This window comes from Oncorhynchus kisutch, linkage group LG4 (assembly GCF_002021735.2).
Source record: "Oncorhynchus kisutch isolate 150728-3 linkage group LG4, Okis_V2, whole genome shotgun sequence".
Taxonomy (NCBI): Eukaryota; Metazoa; Chordata; class Actinopteri; order Salmoniformes; family Salmonidae; genus Oncorhynchus; species Oncorhynchus kisutch.
The window spans coordinates 35,350,660-35,371,274 of record NC_034177.2 but is presented as its reverse complement, the minus strand read 5'-3'; the positions used below and the strand labels follow the sequence as shown (position 1 = coordinate 35,371,274).

The 20,615-nt window shown below is 43.3% G+C and overlaps 1 protein-coding gene across 1 annotated transcript; it reads left to right on the top strand.

The window, feature by feature from the left end:
* The first annotated feature begins 11,073 nt into the window (after positions 1-11,073).
* fam185a (family with sequence similarity 185 member A) lies at positions 11,074-20,058 on the top strand. Its single transcript, XM_020480915.1, has 8 exons — positions 11,074-11,749; positions 12,047-12,156; positions 14,543-14,635; positions 14,772-14,910; positions 18,067-18,108; positions 18,229-18,327; positions 18,531-18,665; positions 18,816-20,058. The coding sequence occupies exons 1-8, from the start codon at positions 11,326-11,328 to the stop codon at positions 18,926-18,928; spliced, it is 1,155 nt and encodes a 384-aa protein (XP_020336504.1). The 5' UTR covers positions 11,074-11,325; the 3' UTR covers positions 18,929-20,058.
* Positions 20,059-20,615: the final 557 nt, after the last annotated feature.

Below are 20,615 nucleotides of genomic sequence, written 5' to 3'. Positions count from 1 at the left end.
AAGATTCAGGCCTGCACTCTCAAGATTCATCAAAGGAATGTACTTTTCCCCACTGAACCTCTAACACATTCAAAAGTGAGTACTGGAACAATATTTCTAACATAGAATGTGGGGAATGGTCAGAGGCGATCTATAGAACACTGTCATTTTGTTTGTTATTTTGAAATACTGTAATTTGTAAAGTACAGTATATAAAGTTTCCATACTCTGCGTTGTGCATGTAATATGAAAAATTACGAGTCTTTTTGTTAATAGAGGGATGTGATTTGAGGAGCTATAAGAGATAATTGTTTTACCTAACTTTGAACAGTGAGTAGTTACCTCCCGGAGTGAGGTCAGAGAGCGCGCCAGCCTGCCGGAACCACCTCTTTCGACCAAACTCTATTATCGATGGGTTAAGAAAAAAACACGAGACCAGAAAAGTGTGAAGCTGCAGCTGCACATTTAAAGTGGTTTGAACTTTGAATCTCAACACGAGGTGGACATGATAAACTCACCTCCCAGAGAATCACTGGTACAGCTGATAAACTGTCCTAAGTAAAGTATCTTCAAAAGCTAATTTAAGTAGGACCATCCGGTTACTCCGCTCAAATCAAATGTTTTTGGTCACATACACACGGTTAGCAGATGTTAATGCGAGTGTAGCGAAATGCTTGTGCTTCTAGTTCCGACAGTGCAGTAATATCTAACAAGTAATCTAACAAATTCACAACGACTACCTTATACACACAATGTAAGGGGATGGAAAAATAATATGTACATATAAATGTATGGATGCGCGATGGCCGTGCGACATAGGCAAGATGCAATAGATATATTGCATCTTGTATAAAATACAATATATACATATGAGATGAGTAATGTATGATATGTAAACATTATTAAAATGGCATTATTTAAATTGCCAATGATTTGAGTCTGTATGTTGGCAGCAGCCTTTCTATGTTAGTGATGACTGCTTAACAGTCTGAGGGTGGAAACAAACACTGACACGGAAAATAAACACCCACGAAACACAAGTGGGAAAAGGCCAGACGGGCGACTCCCGCAGCTCAGGACAGACGGGCGACTCCGGCAGCCCAGGACAGACGGGCGACTCCGGCAGCTCAGGACAGACGGGCGACTCCGGCAGCTCAGGACAGACGGGCGACTCCGGCAGCTCAGGACAGACGGGCGACTCCGGCAGCTCAGGACAGACGGGAGACTCCGGCAGCTCAGGACGGACGGGAGACTCTGACAGCGCTGGGCAGGAGGAAGACTCTGTAGGGAGGAAACGGAGAGACAACCTTTTTGCGGGGGGCTGCCACCGGAGGGCTGGTGCATGAAGGTGGCACCGGATAGACCGGACCGTGAAGGCGCACTGGAGGTCTTGAGCACCGAGCCTGTCCAACCCTACCTGGCTGAATGCTCCCCGTAGCCAGGCCAGTGCGGCGAGGTGGAATAGCCCGCACTGGGCTGTGCTGGCGAACCGGGGACACCATGCGTAGGGCTGGTGCCATGTACCCCGGCCCGAGGAGACGCACTGGAGACCAGATGCGCTGAGCCGGCTTCATGGCACCTGGCTCGATGCCCAACCTAGCCCGGCCGATTCGAGGCGCTGCTATGTACCGCACCGGGCTATGCCTGCGCACCGGGGACACCATGCGCCTCACAGCATAACACGGGGCCTGCCCGGTCCCTCTCTCTCCACGGTAAGCACGGGGAGTTGGCACAGGTCTCCTACCTGACTTTGCCACACTCCCCGTGTCCCCCCCCCCCCCCCCCCAATACATTTTTGGGGCTGCCTCTCGGGCTCCCAGCCGCGCTGCCGTGCTGCCTCCTCATACCACCGCCTCTCGGCTTTCGCTGCCTCCAGCTCAGCCTTGGGGCAGCGATATTATCCAGCCTGTGCCCAGGGTCCCTTGCCGTCCAGAATCTCCTCCCATGACCAGGAGTCCTGAGATCGCTGCTGCTGCCCGTTACCATGCTGATTGGTCCTTTGGTGGTGGGTGTTTCTGTCACGGCTTTCCTCTTCCTCTTCTGAGGAGGAGTAGCAAGGATCGGACCAATACACAGCGGGGTAAGTGTTCATCTTGGTTTTTAATAAGAACACTGAACAAAACAATAAAAGACAACTAACGACACCTGCCTCTGATTGAGAACCATACCAGGCCAAACGCAAAACACAACATAGAAAACGGAACATAGACAACCCACCCAACTCACACCCTGACCATACTAAAACAAAGACATAACAAAGGAACTAAGGTCAGAACGTGACACCAATTCACAAACTTATCAAGACAACTACCCAGGTCATCCCTACTGCCTCTGACTCACTAAACACATATGCTTTGTTTGTAAATTATGTCTGAGTGTTGGAGTGTGCCCCTGGCTATACGTCATTAAAAATAAAAAAATATACAATTGTGCCATCTGGATTGCTTAATAGAAGGAATTTGAAATGGTTTATACTTTTACTTTTGATACTTAAGTATATTTTAGCAATTCCATTTACTTTTTACCCCCTTTTTCGTGGTATCCAATTGTTAGTAGTTACTGTCTTGTCTCATCGCTACAACTCCCATACGGGATCGGGAGAGACAAAGGTCAAGAGCCATGCGTCCTCTGAAACACAACCCAACCAAGCCGCACTGCTTCTTAACATAGCACGCATCCAACCCGGAAGCCAGCCGCACCAATGTGTCGGAGGAAACACCGTACACCTAGCGATCTGGTCAGCGTGCACTGCGCCCAGCCCACCACAGGAGTCACTAGTGCGCGATGAGACAAGGATATCCCTACCGGCCAAACCCTCCCTAACCCGAATGGCGCTAGGCCAATTGTGCGTCGCCCCATGGATCTCAAGGTCGCGGCCGGCTGCGACAGAGCCTGGGCTCGAACCCAGAGTCTCTGGTGGCACAGCACCAGACCATTGCGCCACCCGGGAGGCCGCCATTCCATTTACTTTTGATACTTAAGTATATTTAAAACCAAATACTTTAAAACTTTTACTAAAGAAGTATTATACTGGGTGACTTCACTTGAGTCATTTTCGAAAAGGTATCTTTACTTTTACTCAAGTATGACAATTGAGTACTTTTTCCACCACTGGGCAGACGGCAGGTTGTTTCTAATGAAGTCCGGGACATCGTCGTTGACCATGTGGTAAGAGGCTGACAGATTAGTTCACACCAATCTGAAAAGATCAACTGTCAATTCGATCATGAGAACATTTCGCCAAGAAAACTGGTAAGTCTGCAGGATATACATTATGCATTATCATTACATTTACAGTAAATTGCGTATTGTAATGCATGTAAATTCACTAAACATGTTACAGTATACTCTATACTACCTTCAGAATTGACAGGAGAACACATGGTGGTGGCCGTGTGCTGACCGACCAGCAGGACTGGACAGTGGTGGAAATGGTGAGGGCCAGGAATGACATACGGCTGTCCAAAATAAAGTAGGCTATTGAGGAGAACGATGTCACCTTTGCCAATGTGTGTTCCATCATGAAATACATTTACCTGTTGCCTTTTGAAAGAATTAACAATCGGGTAAAACAACTGTGGGTCAAGTATGTTCAGGTACAGCACTATACACTATTATTGTTATTATTTGATGCACATGCTACTTCACAATATCATATTGGAACTATACTGTAAAAATAACTAACTCCCCCAAAAATGTAGAGGATGATGGTGCTTGATGCTGCTGTGAACCATCACAAGTATATCTTTGTTGATGAAGTGGGCTTCAACCTGGCCAAAACTCGGCACCTTGGGCAGATCCTCATCGGCCAACGGGCGACTGTCCAAGTGCCTGTAAAACGTGGGGGAAACATCTCTATGCGCGCAGCCTTCTCTGAAGATGGTGTGGTAGGCCATTACTTGGACCATACAATGCTGCACACCTCATTGTGTTTCTCAATAAAATTGAGCAGGCAGGCAAGGTGAAGGGGTCACCTATGTCATTGTGCTCGACAATGTCAGGTTACACCATGCTGAATTGGTTCAGGCTGTTGGGCCCATCCCCGATTCATGACCCTATACCAGCCCACATACTCTCCTTTCCTCAAACCTATTGAGTATTTTGTTTTAGTATGGAGGTGGAAGGTGTACGATCGACATCCCCATGAGCATGCCACCCTCCTTCTGGCCATGGATGAGACATGCAACGATATTAATGCAGACCAATGTCAGGCTTGGATTCGCCATACCAGAAGGTTTTTCCCACGGTGCATGAACAATGACATTCACTGTGATATGGATGAGAATTTATGGCCAAATGCTCAACACAGTCTTGATGCAAATTAATGCGTGCTAAACGTTATGTTTTATTTTCATTCATTTGTTTCATCAAATTTCTTACATTTGATTACAGGCAGTACACCTTTGTTGCAATTGTGCGTGAATGATTCTAGAGGATGTCTATGTTGATCACATATTGGATAGATATGGAAGGGATAGATTTTCTGTCTATTTTGTTGGGTAATGTACCCTACCGTTCAAAGGTTTGGGGTCACTTAGAAATGTCATTTTTTTTAAAAGAAAAGCTAATTTTTTCCCATTAAAATAACATATTGATCCGAAATACAGTGTAGACATTTTTTATGTTGTAAATTACTATTGTAGCTGGAATTGGCAGATGTTTTAATGGAATATCTACATAGGCGTACAGAGGCCCATTATCAGCAACCGTCACTCCTGTGTTCCAATGACACATTATGTTAGCTAATCCAAGTTTAGCATTTTAAAAGGCTTATTGATCATTAGAAAACCCTTTTGCAATTATGTTAGCACAGCTGAAAACTGTAGTGCTGATTAAAGAAGCAATAAAGTTGGCCTTTAGACTAGTTGAGTATCTGGAGCATCAGCATTTGTGGGTTCGATTACAGGCTCAAAATGGCTAGAAACAAAGCACTCTCTTCTGAAACTCGTCAGTTTATTCTTGTTCTGAGAAATGAAGGCTATTCCATGTGGGAAATTGCCAAGAAACTGAAGATCACGTACAACGCTATGTACTACTCCCTTCACAGAACAGCGCAAACTGGTTCTAACCAGAATAGAAAGAGGAGTGGGAGGCCCCAGTGCACAACTGAGCAAGAGGACAAGTACATTAGATTGTCTAGTTTGAGAAACAGACCCCTCACAAGTCCTCAACTGGCTGCTTCATTAAATAGTACCCGCAAAACACCAGTCTCAACGTCAACAGAGGCAACTCCGGGATACTGGCCTTCTAGGCAGAGTCGCAAAGAATAACCATATCTCAGACTGGCCAATAAAAATAAAATATTAAAGATGGGCAAAAGAACATAGACACTGGACCTCTGCCTCAAACATTGCCAATTGCATGCTATTCTAGGTACCTTAGGCAGAACATCTATCCTCTCAGAACAGAGATTCTGTAATTGTTGGCTAACAAAATAAGTGGGGCACATCAACTCAAAGTGATCCTCCAAATAAGAGTTTACAAGATCAAGCAACACAAATTCTTATCACTGAACCATTTTCCATTGCTTATTGAATCAAAATCCTCAGCGGTTAGTGAAGACAGTTTTCTCTGAATTGGCTTAGGAATGTCTTTACGTTGAAAAAAATTCACATTCCTTGCATTAGACAGTGCATTAGTGAATTACGTTTTGAGACCAAAGTGGAGAACCTCTACTCTACTTATCCAGTCATATGCAACATGACAAAATGTGTCTTTGTGCAGCAATTTGCTGAGTAATTCTAAACTACAGCCACTGACAACTTTGATGTCTCAGTGCAGTTTACATGCCAAAGCTTTTCATGACATGTATACCATTTCACAACTTAGTTTTTGTCTGAAAATGTGACTATATTGGAAATAGAAGTTTGGACACACCGACTCATTCAAGGGTTTTTCTTTATTTTTACTATTTTCTACATTGTAGAATAATAGTGAAGACATCAAAACTATGAAATAACACATATGAAATCATGTAGTAATCAGAAAAGTGTTATACAAATAAAAATATATTTTTACATATAATATACAACTGGGTTTTGAAGGAATACGCAGATTTAAAGAGGAGTCCGTAATTTGCTTTCTAATGATCATGATCTTTTTCTCAAAGAAGTTCATGAATTTATTATTGCTGAAGTGAAAGCCATCCTCACTTGGGGAATGCTGCTTTTTAGTTAGCTTTGTGACAGTATCAAAAATATATTTAGGATTGTTCTTGTTTTCCTCAATTAAGTTGGAAAACTAGGATGATCGAGCAGCAGTGAGGGCTCTTCGATACTGCACGGTACTGTCTTTCCAAGCTGGTCGGAAGACTTCCAGTTTGGTGTGGCGCCATTTCCGTTCCAATTTTCTGGAAGCTTGCTTCAGAGCTCGGGTATTTTCTGTATACCAGGGAGCTAGTTTCTTATGACAAATGTTTTTAGGGGTGCAACTGCATCTAGGGTATTGCGCAAGGTTAAATTGAGTTCCTCAGTTAGGTGTTTAACTGATTTTTGTCCTCTGACGTCCTTGGGTAGGCAGAGGGAGTCTGGAAGGGCATCAAGGAATCTTTGTGTTGTCAGGGAATTTATAGCACGACTTTTGATGCTCCTTGGTCTGAGCAGATTATTTGTTGCAATTGCAAACGTAATAACATGGTGGTCCGATAGTCCAGGATTATGAGAAAAAAACATTAAGATCCACAACATTTATTCCAGTGGACAAAACTAGGTCCAGAGTATGACTGTGACAGTGAGTAGGTCCAGTCTGGCTCAGAGTCAACGGAGCCAGGGCTGGCTGATAACCCAGGACACACTGGAAGGGAGTAAGCCCGGTGGAGGAGTGATGTAATGAATTCTGGGCGTATTCCACCCAGGGAAGCAGTCGGGCCCACTCCCCCTTCCGGTCCTGGTAGTGACTCCTCAGGACCCTCCCCAGCTCCTGATTCGTCCTCGCCACCTGCTCGTTGGACTGAGGCCGGTACCTGGAAGTGAGGCTGACTGTGACCCCCAGTTTCTCCATGAAAGCCCTACATACCTGTGACATGAATTGGGGGCCACGGTCGGAGACAATGTCCTCCAGAAGGCCAGTGTCGGAAGACCTGATGGAACAGTGCCTTAGTGACCTGGAGAGCGGTAGGGAGACCAGAGAGACAAATAAACAGTCATGATTTAGAAAATCTGTCTACAACCACCAGAATGGTGGTGTAACCATCAGAGGGGAGATCAGTAACAAAGTCAATGGACAGATGAGATCAGGGATGCTGAGGCACGGGAAGGGAGCTTCCCTGCTAGAGCATGCCAGGGGGATTTTGTCTGGGCACATACGGAACATGAGTTTATCTAGTGGGCCGTGTCCTGCGCCAAGGTGGGCCACCAGTATTTCTCAGAGATGGAGTGAATAGTGTGAGTGATACCTGGGTGTCCAGTATGGGATGTGTGCGCCCAAGTCAATAGCCTATTCCTTACCTCCGAGGGGGATGTAGATGCTTTCAGGAGGGCAGGTAGAGGTTTCCCTCTCCAGAGCCTGGCGGATGTCCACATCCACGTCCCAAAACACGGGGCCAACAGTAAAGGCGGGATAGGCTGGTGGGCGCTACCCGGCTCTCAGAAGTGGAACCACAAGGTGAGGGAAAGCAGGTGCTCCGGCATCCTGGTGCCCAGGCGGTGATTCTCATCCTCGATCAGGAGATGGTGGGGTTACATTTGAGGGACAGCCGGCTAGTGATATGGATTCTAGAAAGGGTTTGGCGGAAAGTTAGGATGGTGGAATACAAACCCAGGAGACGGATGATCACGGGACCGTCCCTCTACTCTTGTGGACCCCGGGTTGGGCATATCAGACACTGCTGAAGCTGGTGCCCCTCCTGTCCGCAATAGGGACAGATCCCCAGCTGTCTCCGACTGTCGCTCAGCCACAGGTAGGCGAGGGGCCCCTACTTCCATGGGTTCAGGCTCTGACTCAGATTGGTCAATGAAGGAGGGAGAGAGGTGGTGGTACCTACGCTCCCGCAGAAGGTTATCTAGATGGATGGCCATCACGATAAGTGCGTCCAAGGAGAGATCTCAGCACGCCAACACCGTCTGGATTTCCTCGCGCAACCCTCTTTGGAATAGGGTGCGGAGTGCCGGCTCAGTCCATCTGCTGGATGCTGCCACTGTCCTGAAGATGAGGGTGTAATCCGCAGAGGTCTGGCCTTCCTGCCGTAGGTGGAGTAAGCACTCACCTCCATCTCTGGTGGATGATCGAAGACCCCCCTGAACAGAGCTGACCTGGACAGACTGCTGGATAGGCTGGTATACTGGCTCAACAGTATCCCAGCCTCTTGGGCAACGATGATACACCTCGCCAATAGCCGTCACCAGTTGAGCCAGCTGGTCGTGTTGTTGGCGAAGTAGGTCTTCCTGTTCGCTGACCATCTGGGAGATGCCTTGATCGACTGCTGCTTCCATGAGGTGAGGTGTTATTCTGTAATGAAGATGCAGGGCGTTAGGAAGCAGTTGTGTTAATTTTTATAAAATTCTCCATAATGATACACAACCAAGCACAGCTTTTCTACCATTTTCTGCTACATGGGGCACAGACATAACAAGAATATCTGGTGTGGTGGTCCAATCAGTCTGTCTAATCAATACACCATCACATTGACTGCATTTTGTGTGTGCACCCCCTTTAGTGATTAATTGTCTGAATATAATATCTAGCAATGATGTGTCTGTATTTAGACTAACCTGAAAAATGTAGCTGAAGTAATTCTCATTGTGTGAGATGCTGTTTTTGCAAGTTTCACAGCTATCAGTATGCATAGCACTGATCACTGTTTAAATGCACAACTATTTTAACCAGGAGCAATTGATACGTCAAATCTAGATGTGTCCAGGCCTCTGAACTGCAGACAACAAGAGAGCAGCAAAGTTCTTCTTTAATATCTGAACATTTTGCCATGGATTGTGGGTCAAAATGTTTGAAGGTAGAATTCACTATCCGGAGATATAACAATGATGCAAGGATGAGTTGAACCAACAGTTTGAAGCCCTGTTTGCAAATCTACATATTTTTATCTTTGTATCGTTTAAGAAATCCTGCTGAAATGTCAACCTATTGACCAGATTTGGCACATTACACAGTAAATTCTGATCATTGTTCATCCCTGTCTTTTTCATTAAGACTGAATGATTCAGAACTTATAGCTGGAATCATTTGAAAAGACCTACAGAGATGCTTTGGTGATTTTTCCCCCCCCTTTTCTCACAGCTTTCCTCGGGTTCGGAAGTATGCGTTGCCTTTTGGGATTTCCAAGTTAGGTTTTCTCACATATGTTTCTCTGGATAGCTTTATGCAGAGTATAGATTTTGACAATGCACTCGTCAATTCTATGTTTTGTATCATCAAGAAATAAAACTATGATTTTGAACATTACCTCACTAATTGCTCTACTTATTCCGTCTTGGTTTTGACTTTTATGATGCAGAAAACCTCTGTACATTTCCTGTCAAAGGTCAGACCAAGTTTGTTTTACAGGGAGAACGTTTTTGAAAAGTGTGTCCAACAGCCCTTTCTTAAAGTAAGGGTTTTGATTAGTGTCTAATGCACAGATACTAATGTCTCACAAGAAAACACAAGAGGCCCATACATTTTGAATGACTAACAATTACAACAAAGAAACACACTATTGATAACTATACCTACTTGAACATGGAGTTCAACTGTAAATGAATGTGAATTGGATAGCCTATGGATCTGTGAAGCATTGAGTGCAGTGCGATCCTCATCTCATTTGAGTGCTGGATTTAGGCCTCAGGGTTGGGCTCAATTTGAACTGAAGGTTGTTTATTTTCATTTTCTTCTAAATAAGCTGATAAGGAAAGCTATTTAAAGTCAAGAAGCTATTTTTTCTCTCAATTTTCTAATTTACAATTACTTCCAGAATTTATTGACTTCAATTTGACTCCAACTCATGTAGACCTATTAAATTAACAACACATAGACCTCCATACATACACAGTAATAGTGACAAAAAATGTACCAATAACAACCAAAACACTGTATTGAGACCAATGTGGGTTTAACAGAATCGTTGGAAGGCAATGAATATTTGGGATAATATAAAAGTATAGCAATATGATTTTACTAGGATATGGCCTCAAAAATATTTTACACGTCTGGCCAAGATACATTTTTTGGCACAGGTCAAGGCTGGCCTTGTGTTGATTTTAATGTGTAGTCCCGTGTGGCTCAGTTAATAGAGCATGGTGCTTGCAATGCCAGGGTTGTGGGCTTGATTTCCATGGGGGACCAGTACGAAAATGTATGCTCTCACTACTACTGTAAGTGGTTCTGGATAAGAGCATCTGCTAAATGACTAAAATGTGTATAAGGCGCGACTGGCTCATCCTTAATCTAGGTTAGTATGTCAGTCCTACATTGTGTCTTTGAAGTAACTAATCACCTACTAATAATTAGTATTTGGCACCTCCATTAGGGCAAGGCATGAGTTCATGAAAGTCTAGTATGGAATGGCATTTTATTTCACACTGGAAGCAAACAGGGTAGGCTAAAAAATCATTTTTGTATTATTGCATTGGGGTGGAGTATAAAGTGTTGCTGGGTATTTAGACCAGAGTCCCCCATGAAATAAGACCATATATAGATTTTACACCAGTGGAGGCTGCTGAGGGGAGGACTACTCATAATAATGTCTGGAACGGAGCTTATGGAATGGCATCAAACACATAGAAACCATGTGTTTGACACCATTCCACCGATTCTGCTCCAACCATTACCATGAGCCCGTCCTCCCCAATTAAGGTTCCACCAACCACCTGTGCTACAGGCTCGACAGGTTTCCCAACCCTCCTCTTACAGTGGTACATAGAATACTTTTTTCTCTACAAGCCAATGTGTAATTTATAGGTCTACAGTGTATTGCATTGGGGGCATTTGTTTAACTTTGTGGGGAAATGTAAATGTCACTTAAATATGAGCAAATATGAATCATTGTTTAATGTTTAGACAATTATATTTCATATGTTATGATAAATACAGGTTAATTACAGTTTTCTACTATTACGCGGGGGACTTTTATTTAGACATTTTCAAAAATTCCCTCACCCGGAAGTACTTAGACGCTGATAGTGAGTGACGAGAGGCTGGTTTATTTTTGGACAGGGCAAAAACACAGTGGTTCGAAACCTGTATTTGGTTAGAATATCACCTAAGGAGTTCGAACTTGTTTCATCATTCTTTGGCCAAAAGTATTGTCTTCCCGTAGGACGTGGAGCGTAACGCAACGGAGTTCCGCGCCGCAATAAAGGAGCCCTGGTGCAAATGTTTAAGTCTTTTCAAGACTGTTTATGATCTGTGACCGTGATGTTTTGTTGTTCCGCGAACCAACGTATAAGTCTCGGACTTCTACGCTGGAGGTCTCTGGCAGCGTGTCCAAATAACCTCCAAGACTCTTCCTTGTTGATGCTGAAGGCGTTCTCGACCTCTCCCTGCTCTTCAACCAATAAAGAGGCGAGCAAACCCTTGAAGCAGTGGACTCTTGTTGTTAACCCCTTCAGCAAAGTACGGGTTCAGCTCCAATGTAACATCTCCGTACGACCTCTGGACCCGCACGCTTTCCCCGAGGCGAACCGGGCCTTCATCACCATTCATGGCACCAGCGCAGATCAAGCCGTCCAACTAGACAACTTCCAGGTACACTATGATGACCAAAACAAGGAACTGTCCATCTTGTCCGAGGTCAAAAACAGCAACGTGTCAGTGGAGCTGACCGCTCCCATCAAAAGCGGTGAGTGTTTTGGTTTGTGAAGTTGAATCACGAGTTTAGAGGCACTGTCTGCTTCATGAATTAAGTCCATTAAGAGAATGGCTCTAGGTGTACCAACTGTACTAGGATCAGACTGTCAGCTGATGCTCATGATTACATTATTGATATGATGACCCCAAGCCAAGCACTTCCCCTCCCTCTTATAAAACCAGTGATTAGTTAGATATGACAACAAAACGGTGAGTGAAATCGTGTGTGTGTGTGTGTGTGTGTGTGTGTGTGTGTGTGTGTGTGTGTGTGTGTGTGTGTGTGTGTCAGACCTTTACATCACCACTCAAGGAGAGGGCAACGTGCATGTCCAGAAGATGGAGTGTGATACCTGCAGGGTGCAGACAGAGAGGGGGAATTGTGTGCTGCACTCAATCAAGGTAAATATGATTAAAGTCTGTACAGTCAAGTGAAATATGAATAAGGTTATAGTTTGATTAAAACTACAGCCACATCTGTTATAATGGCCAAGCAGCCCCTTCAATTCTTATTCAAAGGGCTTTATTGGCATGGGAAACACATGTTTACATTGCCAAAGCAAGTTAATACAGAATAAATATATAAAGCATATAGATAAACATGGTAGCAATTGAAAAGAAACAGTTTGGAGATTGAGAAAATTATTAGACCAAAAGGTGAGGACACAAAGGTTCACCTGACACGAGACTGAATCAAAACATTATATTAACCACGTTTACATCCACAGCTTTCATTTTATTTTATTTCACCTTTATTTAACCAGGTAGGCTAGTTGAGAGCAAGTTCTCATTTACAATTGCGACCTGGCCAAGATAAAGCAAAGCAGCTTGACACATACAACAACAGTTACACATGGAATAAACAAACATACAGTCAATAATACAGTTAGAAAAAGTTGATATACAATGTGTGCAAATGAGGTAAGATAAGGGGTTAAGGCAGTAAATAGGCCATGGTGGCGAAGTAATTACAATATACCAGTTAAACACGGGAATGGTAGATTTGCAGTGGAAGAATGTGCAAAGTAGAAATAAAAATAATGGGGTGCAAAGGAGCTAAATAAATACAGTATGGGGATGAGGTAGTTGGATGGGCTATTTACAGATGGGCTATGTACAGGTGCAGTGATATGAGCTGCTCTGACAGCTGGTGCTTAAAGCTAGTGAGGGGGAGATGTGAGTCTCCAGCTTCGGTGATTTTTTTGCAGTTCGTTCCAGTCATTGGCCGCAGAGAATTGGAAGGAAAGGCAGCAAAAGGAAGAATTGGCTTTGGGGGTGACCAGTGAGATATACCTGCTGTAGCGCGTGCTACGGGTGGGTGCTGCTATGGTGACCAGTGAGCTGAGATAAGGCGGGGCTTTACCTAGCAGAGACCTGTAGATTACCTGGAGCCAGTGGGTTTGGCAACGAGTATGAAGCGAGGGCCAGCCAACGAGAGCATACAGGTCGCAGTGGCGGTTAGTATATGGTGCTTTGGTGACAAAGCAGGTGGCACTGTGATAGACTGCATCCAATTTGTTGAGTAGAGTGTTGGAGGCTATTTTGTAAATGACATCGTCGAGGATCGGTAGGATGGTCAGTTTTACGAGGGTATGATTGGCAGCATGAGTGAAGGATGCTTTGTTGCGAAATAGGAAGCCGATTCTAGATTTAATTTTGGATTGGAGATGCTTAATGTGAGTCTGGAAGGGGAATTTACAGTCTAACCAGACACCTAGGTATTTGTAGTTGTCCACATATTCTAAGTCAGAACCGTCGAGGGTAGAGGTCGACCCATTATGATTTTTCAACGGCGATACCGATTATTGGAGGACCAAAAAAGCCGATACCGATTAATCGGCCGATTTTAAATGTGAAAAAATACATTTAAAAAAAAGATTGCAAAAAATAATATATATATATAAAAATTAATGTATTTGTAATAATGACAATTACAACAATACTGAATGAACACTTATTTTAACTTAATATAATACATCAATAAAATCAATTTAGCCTCAAGTAAATAATGAAACATGTTCAATTTGGTTTAAATAATGCAAAAACAAAGTGTTGGAGAAGAAAGTAAAAGTGCAATATGTGCTATGTAAGAAAGCTAACGTTTCGGTTCCTTGCTCAGAACATGAGAACATATGAAAGCTGGTGGTTCCTTTTAACATGAGTCTTCAATATTCCCAGGTAAGTTTTAGGTTGTAGTTATTATAGGAATTATAGGACTATTTATAGGACTATTCCCCTCTATACAATTTCTATTTAATTAACTGTTGACTGGATAACACAAGCATAACACAATCATGCAAACCGGAAAATGTAGGCTACAAGTCTAGCCTTTAGCATCATAGGTGTCCATTACAATCAATGCGATAATCGGAATGCATTATTTGTCACAGTACTTGAAAACATGTGAATAATACAGTAAATACATTATCATAGATATATATACATACAGTAGAAACAACATGATAAAAATATAATTAGCAGGCAGCGCGGGTGTCCTGTTGCATAATAATCACATTTTGTAACCGTGATTGCATTCGGACATCACGTGCATAAAACAACTCACGCTGGGATGACCATTAGACATATTTGGAACTCACAGGTGAAAGGTTGATTTCGATTTGTCAGTGGGTGCTTCACCCTCAGCACCCCTACTTCCCGTGGCTATGCCTAGAAGGTTAGGGGGAGATTAGATATTGCTTGGGCATGCATTTTCTTGTGTGGGTTTTGGGGGCAATGGGAGGAGCAAAAAATATTTCCATCGTAAAAAATCTCTTATTCTACTCTACAGGGTCACCAGGTGCAGGTCCAGTCCCAGGGGGGCAACGTCACTGGGGTGGGAACCATCCATGGCAATGTGGACATCAGCACATCTGGACACAGTGTACAATAGCTGCTGTTATACTCTGAGACCTACCCTACCCAATTATGTTTATTTTATATAAGTATATTTGTGTTGAATGTTATGAGTATTACAGTTAATACTAGATATAAGCTCTTTCTGTGCTCTGTGTCTGTAGGCGGTGAATGTGAAGAAGATCCAGGGTACTACTATGAACGTGTCGACAGAACATGGCCCTCTGAAGGTGAAAGCCATCTACGCTGAGTCCACCTCCATATCGTCCTCTTCAGGGAGGATACAGCTGGGACACATACATGGTGAGGAGGGGAGTGCTGCGCATATAGTGGATGGTACAGTTAGGATTGCATAGTAACATGGCCTTCATGAGACTTGAAACATTGTCACCCCAGAGCTTTGGCTTTTATGAGTCAATGGTAATGACAGTGGTTTGTGGGATACTTTGTCGTTGTGATATCGGTTTGAATTCACACATACAGTTAAAGTCGGACGTTTCCATACACCTTCGCTAAATACATTTAAATTTACCACAGGTGGACTCCAAATTGTAGAAACATCTCAAGGATGATCAATAGAAACAGGATGCACCTGCACTCAATTTGGAGTCTCATAGCAAAGGGTCTGAATACTTATTTACATAAGGCATTTCTAAAGACCTGTTTTCACTGTCATTACGGGATGTTGTGTGTAGATTTGAGGAACAAAAATGAATGTAATACATTTTAGAATAAGGCTGTAACGTAACAATATTTGGAAAAAGTCAAATGGTCAGAATACTTTCCGAATGGACTGTACATCTTGGCCACAATATAATACTGTATACCTAGTCATATACAGTTGAAGTCGGAAGTTTCTATACACCTTAGCCAAATACTTTTAAACTAAGTTTCACAATTACTGAAATGTAATCCTTGTAAAAAATTCCATGTCTTAGGTTAGTTAGGATCACCACTTTATTTTAAGAATATGAAATGTTAGAATAATAGTAGAGAGAATAATTTATTTCAGCTTTTTTTCTCTTTCATCACATTCCCAGAGGGTCAGAAGTTTACATACACTCAATTAGTATTTGGTAGCATTGCCTTTCAGGTAGCCTTCCACAAGCTTCCCACAATAAGTTGGGGGAATTTTATCCCCTTCCTCCTGACAGAGCTGGTAACTGAGTCAGGTTTCTAGGCCTCCTTGCTCGTGCACACGTTTTCAGTTCTGCCCACAAATCTTCTATGGGATTGAGGTCAGGTCTTTGTGATGGCCACTGCAATACATTGACTTTGTTGTCCTTAAGCCATTTTTCCACAACTTTGGAAGTATGCTTGGGTCATTGTCCATTTGGAAGACTCATTTCTCAGCCTCCAGTATTTATGCTGCAGTAGTTTATGTGTCGGGGGGCTGGGGTCAGTTTGTTATATCTGGAGTACTTCTCCTGTCCTATTCGGTGTCCTGTGTGAATCTAAGTGTGCGTTCTCTAATTCTCTCCTTCTCTCTTTCTTTCTCTCTCTCGGAGGACCTGAGCCCTAGGACCATGCCCCAGGACTACCTGACATGATGACTCCTTGCTGTCCCCAGTCCACCTGGCCATGCTGCTGTTCCAGTTTCAACTGACCTGAGCCCTAGGACCATGCCCCAGGACTACCTGACATGATGACTCCTTGCTGTCCCCAGTCTACCTGGCCATGCTGCTGCTCCAGTTTCAACTTCCACCTGACTGTGCTGCTGCTCTAGTTTCAACTGTTCTGCCTTATTATTATTCGACCATGCTGGTCATTTATGAACATTGAACATCTTGACCATGTTCTGTTATAATCTCCACCCGGCACAGCCAGAAGAGGACTGGCCACCCCACATAGCCTGGTTCCTCTCTAGGTTTCTTCCTAGGTATTGGCCTTTCTAGGGAGTTTTTCCTAGCCACTGTGCTTCTCCACCTGCATTGCTTGCTGTTTGGGGTTTTAGGCTGGGTTTCTGTACAGCACTTTGAGATATCAGCTGATGTACGAAGGGCTATATAAATAAATTTGATTTGATTTGATTTGCTACCAATATTTAACTTCCTGACTGATGTCTTGAGGTGTTGCTTCAATATATCCAACCTGCCTCATGATGCCATCTATTTTGTGAAGTACACCAGTCCCTCCTGCAGCAAAGCACCCCCACAACATGATGATGCAACCCTCGTGCTTCACGGTTGGGATGGTGTTCTTGGGCTTGCAAGCCTCCTCCTTTTTCCTCCAAACATAACGATGGTCATTATGACCAAACAGTTCTATTTTTGTTTCATCAGGCCAGAGGACATTTCTCCAAAAAGTACGATCTTTGTCCCCATGTGCAGTCGCAAACAGTCTGGCTTTTTTATGGAGGTTTTGGAGCAGTGGCTCCTTCCTTGCTGAGCGGCCTTTCAGGTTATGTCGATATAGGACTTGTTTTACTATGGATACAGATACTTTTGTACCTGTCTCCTCCAGCATCTTCACAGGGTTCTTTGCTGTTGTTCTGGGATTGATTTGAACGTACTTTGGTGCGAAAAGTGCATCTCTAGGAGACGGAATGTGTCTCCTTCCTGAGCGGTATGACGGCTGCGTGGTCCCATGGTGTTTATACTTGTGTGCTATTGTTTGTACAGATGAACATGGTACCTTCAGGCGTTTGGAAATTGCTCCCAAGGATGAACCAGACTTGTGGAGGTCTGCAATTATTTTTCCTGTGGTCTTGGCTGATTTATTTAGATTTTCCCATGATGTTAAGCAAAGAGGCACTGAGTTTGAAGGTCGGCCTTTAAATACATCCACAGGTACACCTCTAATTGACTCAAATTATGTCAATTCGCCTATCAGAAGCTTCTAAAGCCATGACATAATTTTCTGGAATATTCCAAGCTGTTTAAAGGCACAGTCAATTTAGTGTATGTGAATTCTTACCCACTGGAATTGTTATACAGTGAATTATAAGTGAAATAATCTGCTCATGCTGCCATCTGCTTCAACTGTATACTGCCAAATACTGGCCAGCACTTTTAGTTAGGGCCCTGAATTTTTAGTGAACACTTGACATGTCATGCAAAAACCCTGGGCACTATTTATCAGCTATATCTAAGGCACAGAGTTTTTCCTGGTCAGTACTGTTTTGGTTTAGTGACTACCATTAGACTAGAGACTTAAATGCTTTCCCTAACTTGGTGTAAACAAGATGATTAAGTTGTGGATGGCCTGAGTGAGTCACTGCTTAGATGAATCAAGGTTAGGTAGAGTGAAAGAAGAAGAGGAACCTCTGGTAAAGAAAACAACCAGGAAGAGCAATTAACAGAGAGAAAGTGAGGCGAGAAGAGGATGAGTCAGCCATAATTAATGGAGATTTCCTCTGAGATAGACAGCCTCTCTGTTCTTCTAGAGGACATGGAAACCATTAGCCTGTGAGCTCTCTGGGTACATCAGCATCTCACGTTTAGTTTCTTTGTCATACAGGCGATGCCACAGTGCGGAATGAGACTGGAGATATAATTGTAGGTAAGTGGGACAATACTCTGTTCTACATTTGAAAACCGATTGTGTCAAATTTTGTTTGAGGCTATTTTAACCTGATTTTAAGCGTTGTTCTTTTTTTTTTACTTTGACACGTTTTGCCAGATGGTTCTAACAATGGCTACCTGAAGGTGTTGTCAAAGAGTGGAAACATTGATGCATATGTAGGAGACAATGGCAGTGCAGAACTCCACTCTCAGCAAGGTAAACATAACATTCTGGGTGGATGTACTGGGTACAGAATGCTCAATAGGATGAGCCACATCTGGTCATCCTTCTGAATTGACTCTTTCTCTCTCTCCAATGTTACACCTCTGACCCAGTCTTCTCCTGTCACTGTCTTACCATCACTATTTTCTCCCTTTTGCTTTCTATTCCCCCCCCCTCCTTCTTTCTCCCTCTCTCAGGTGCAGTGTCTGTGCGTGTCCCCTCCTCTATAAGAGCAGGAGTGCAGCTGTGTGGAATGTCAGTAGAGATCAGCCCAGAGATAGTCCTTCAGCAAGCAGAGAGAGATTCCAAAGATAGCATGACTACTGTCACTGGTCAGTCATCCCTATAAATACTACTGGGACTAAACTCACCAATGAGTTACACTTACTCCTACTATGTTTACTCACCCAGTGAGTATAGTACACAACTGCTACTGTTATTACTAAACCCACCCGATTCCATTTATTCTGCTCTCCCTGTAGGCCATATGAATGGGCAACTCCAGGGTGACCAGTGGATCAGGGCCCAGGCAGACAGAGGCTCCATCACCCTGAAGGCACAGAGCTGGTTTGAGTCTCTGAAGCTGGGCAGCTGAGGCTTCACTGCTACGCCCCATTCCAAAAATGTCCTACCTACCTCCGCTCTACCTACTAAACTAAGTCCCCAGGGACAAGAATTGTAGGCATAACTATCTCATTGACTGTGACTGTTGGGCAGAGTCCAACCACAGTTGTCTTTCTCGGTTACTGCTGAGCTGACATAGAAGAGGAGAAAAAAAAGAAAAGAGAAAGTTGCCAATGTGGAACTGGGAGACAGATCAGTGATACGATGAAATGAATCGCCCTCTGGGAGCCTTGACACATGCAGACGGAGAACCCCATGAGAGCAGATTTAAACCAAATAAAATCTCATTGATTTCTGTTCTTAATCAATAGTTTTTGGTGAATTTCATGATCAAGTTTAAATCATATCTGTAGCATTGACAACGGCTACTAGGCTTTATTACGTGTCTAAATGCAGTTGCAAAACATGATCACGATCATGTTTCTGCTTTAGCCAACTGTTGTCATGAAATGGCTTAAGCATAATTTAAAAAAAAATAAAATTGACCTTTATTCAACTAGGCAAAAGTCAGTTAAGAACAAATTCTTATTTTCAATGACGGCCTAGGAACAGTGGGTTAACTGCCTGTTCAGGGTCAGAACGACAGATTTGTACCTTGTCAGCTCGGGGATTTGAACATGAAACCTTTCGGTTACTAGTCCAATGCTCTAGCCACTAGGCTACCCTGACGCCCCATGAATCTAGTGGCAGCCAGGCTAGTTCAGTCATTGGCTGTTTCTGAATGCCCGCGCTTGTGTTTTAAATACTATGCGAAAATAGAAAGTTTGATAGTATGTGAAATGTAAATGTTTTAGATTTCTTTTAATGGCAGGATGTATATTCATTTTGGCTTTTCATCGAGTAGAATTCATTACACACTATTGAGGAAAATAATTGTCTTGTTTGTTATGACAAACCAGGAGAACCTCACTCTTAAGACTTTCTGACCGTAGGGTGAAACTGCATAATGTACAAAATGTTTTGGGATGCTTCGTAAAAGAATGACAAGTGTTTGTTGTTGCCTTTTATTTTAAACTATTCATGGGGGGTTCAATTTACTGTGAATAAAAAATACTGGGAAAAGTGTTGACATGAACACTGACAATTAAATAATTGAGGCAATTTTGTTTTTTGAATATGATTTCATTGCAAAACTGTTTTGCTGTATGATGTAAATGAAATTCAATAATCTGTTGTAATGCATATAAAAGATGTTGAGATGAGAGACAGTACACACACACAAACACCTACTGCAGTGTGAGATGTTGAGATAGACCAGGTTTTGGATGGCACCCATAGACTTGACTGGCGTCAGTCATTCTGGGGCAGTAAGCAGCATGGTGTGTAGCGAGGCCTGGAGAGCTATGACACAGAGCTCTGACTGCTACCTACAGGAACACACAGATATACTGTCAGAACAACACATACCATAACAAACTATGTGTGTGTTGATAATGCCCCTGAACCATCTGTCTTGACTAATCACATCTTCAGAAACAAACTGACTATCTCCTTTGGCTGAAGAGCTATAATCATTGGCTGATCACTTAACAGTGACCTGTGCCAGATACAGCACTGTATAAGGCCAAAAATGTGTGGATTTCCAAAGTTCCAGGGTTGGCCCACAAGATGTTTCTCTCCATGCTGCTGGATGCTGCATCATGGTTTGATGTCACAGA

What these genes read in the sequence shown, in the direction of transcription:
- fam185a (XM_020480915.1), top strand. Translation starts at nt 11,326, where the DNA reads ATGTTTTGTTGTTCCGCGAACCAACGTATAAGTCTCGGACTTCTACGC. An exon ending in ACAGCTGGGACACATACATG is followed by an intron (nt 14,911 to 18,066) that starts GTGAGGAGGGGA and finishes TTTGTCATACAG; the next exon opens with GCGATGCCACAGTGCGGAAT. An exon ending in GACTGGAGATATAATTGTAG is followed by an intron (nt 18,109 to 18,228) that starts GTAAGTGGGACA and finishes ACGTTTTGCCAG; the next exon opens with ATGGTTCTAACAATGGCTAC.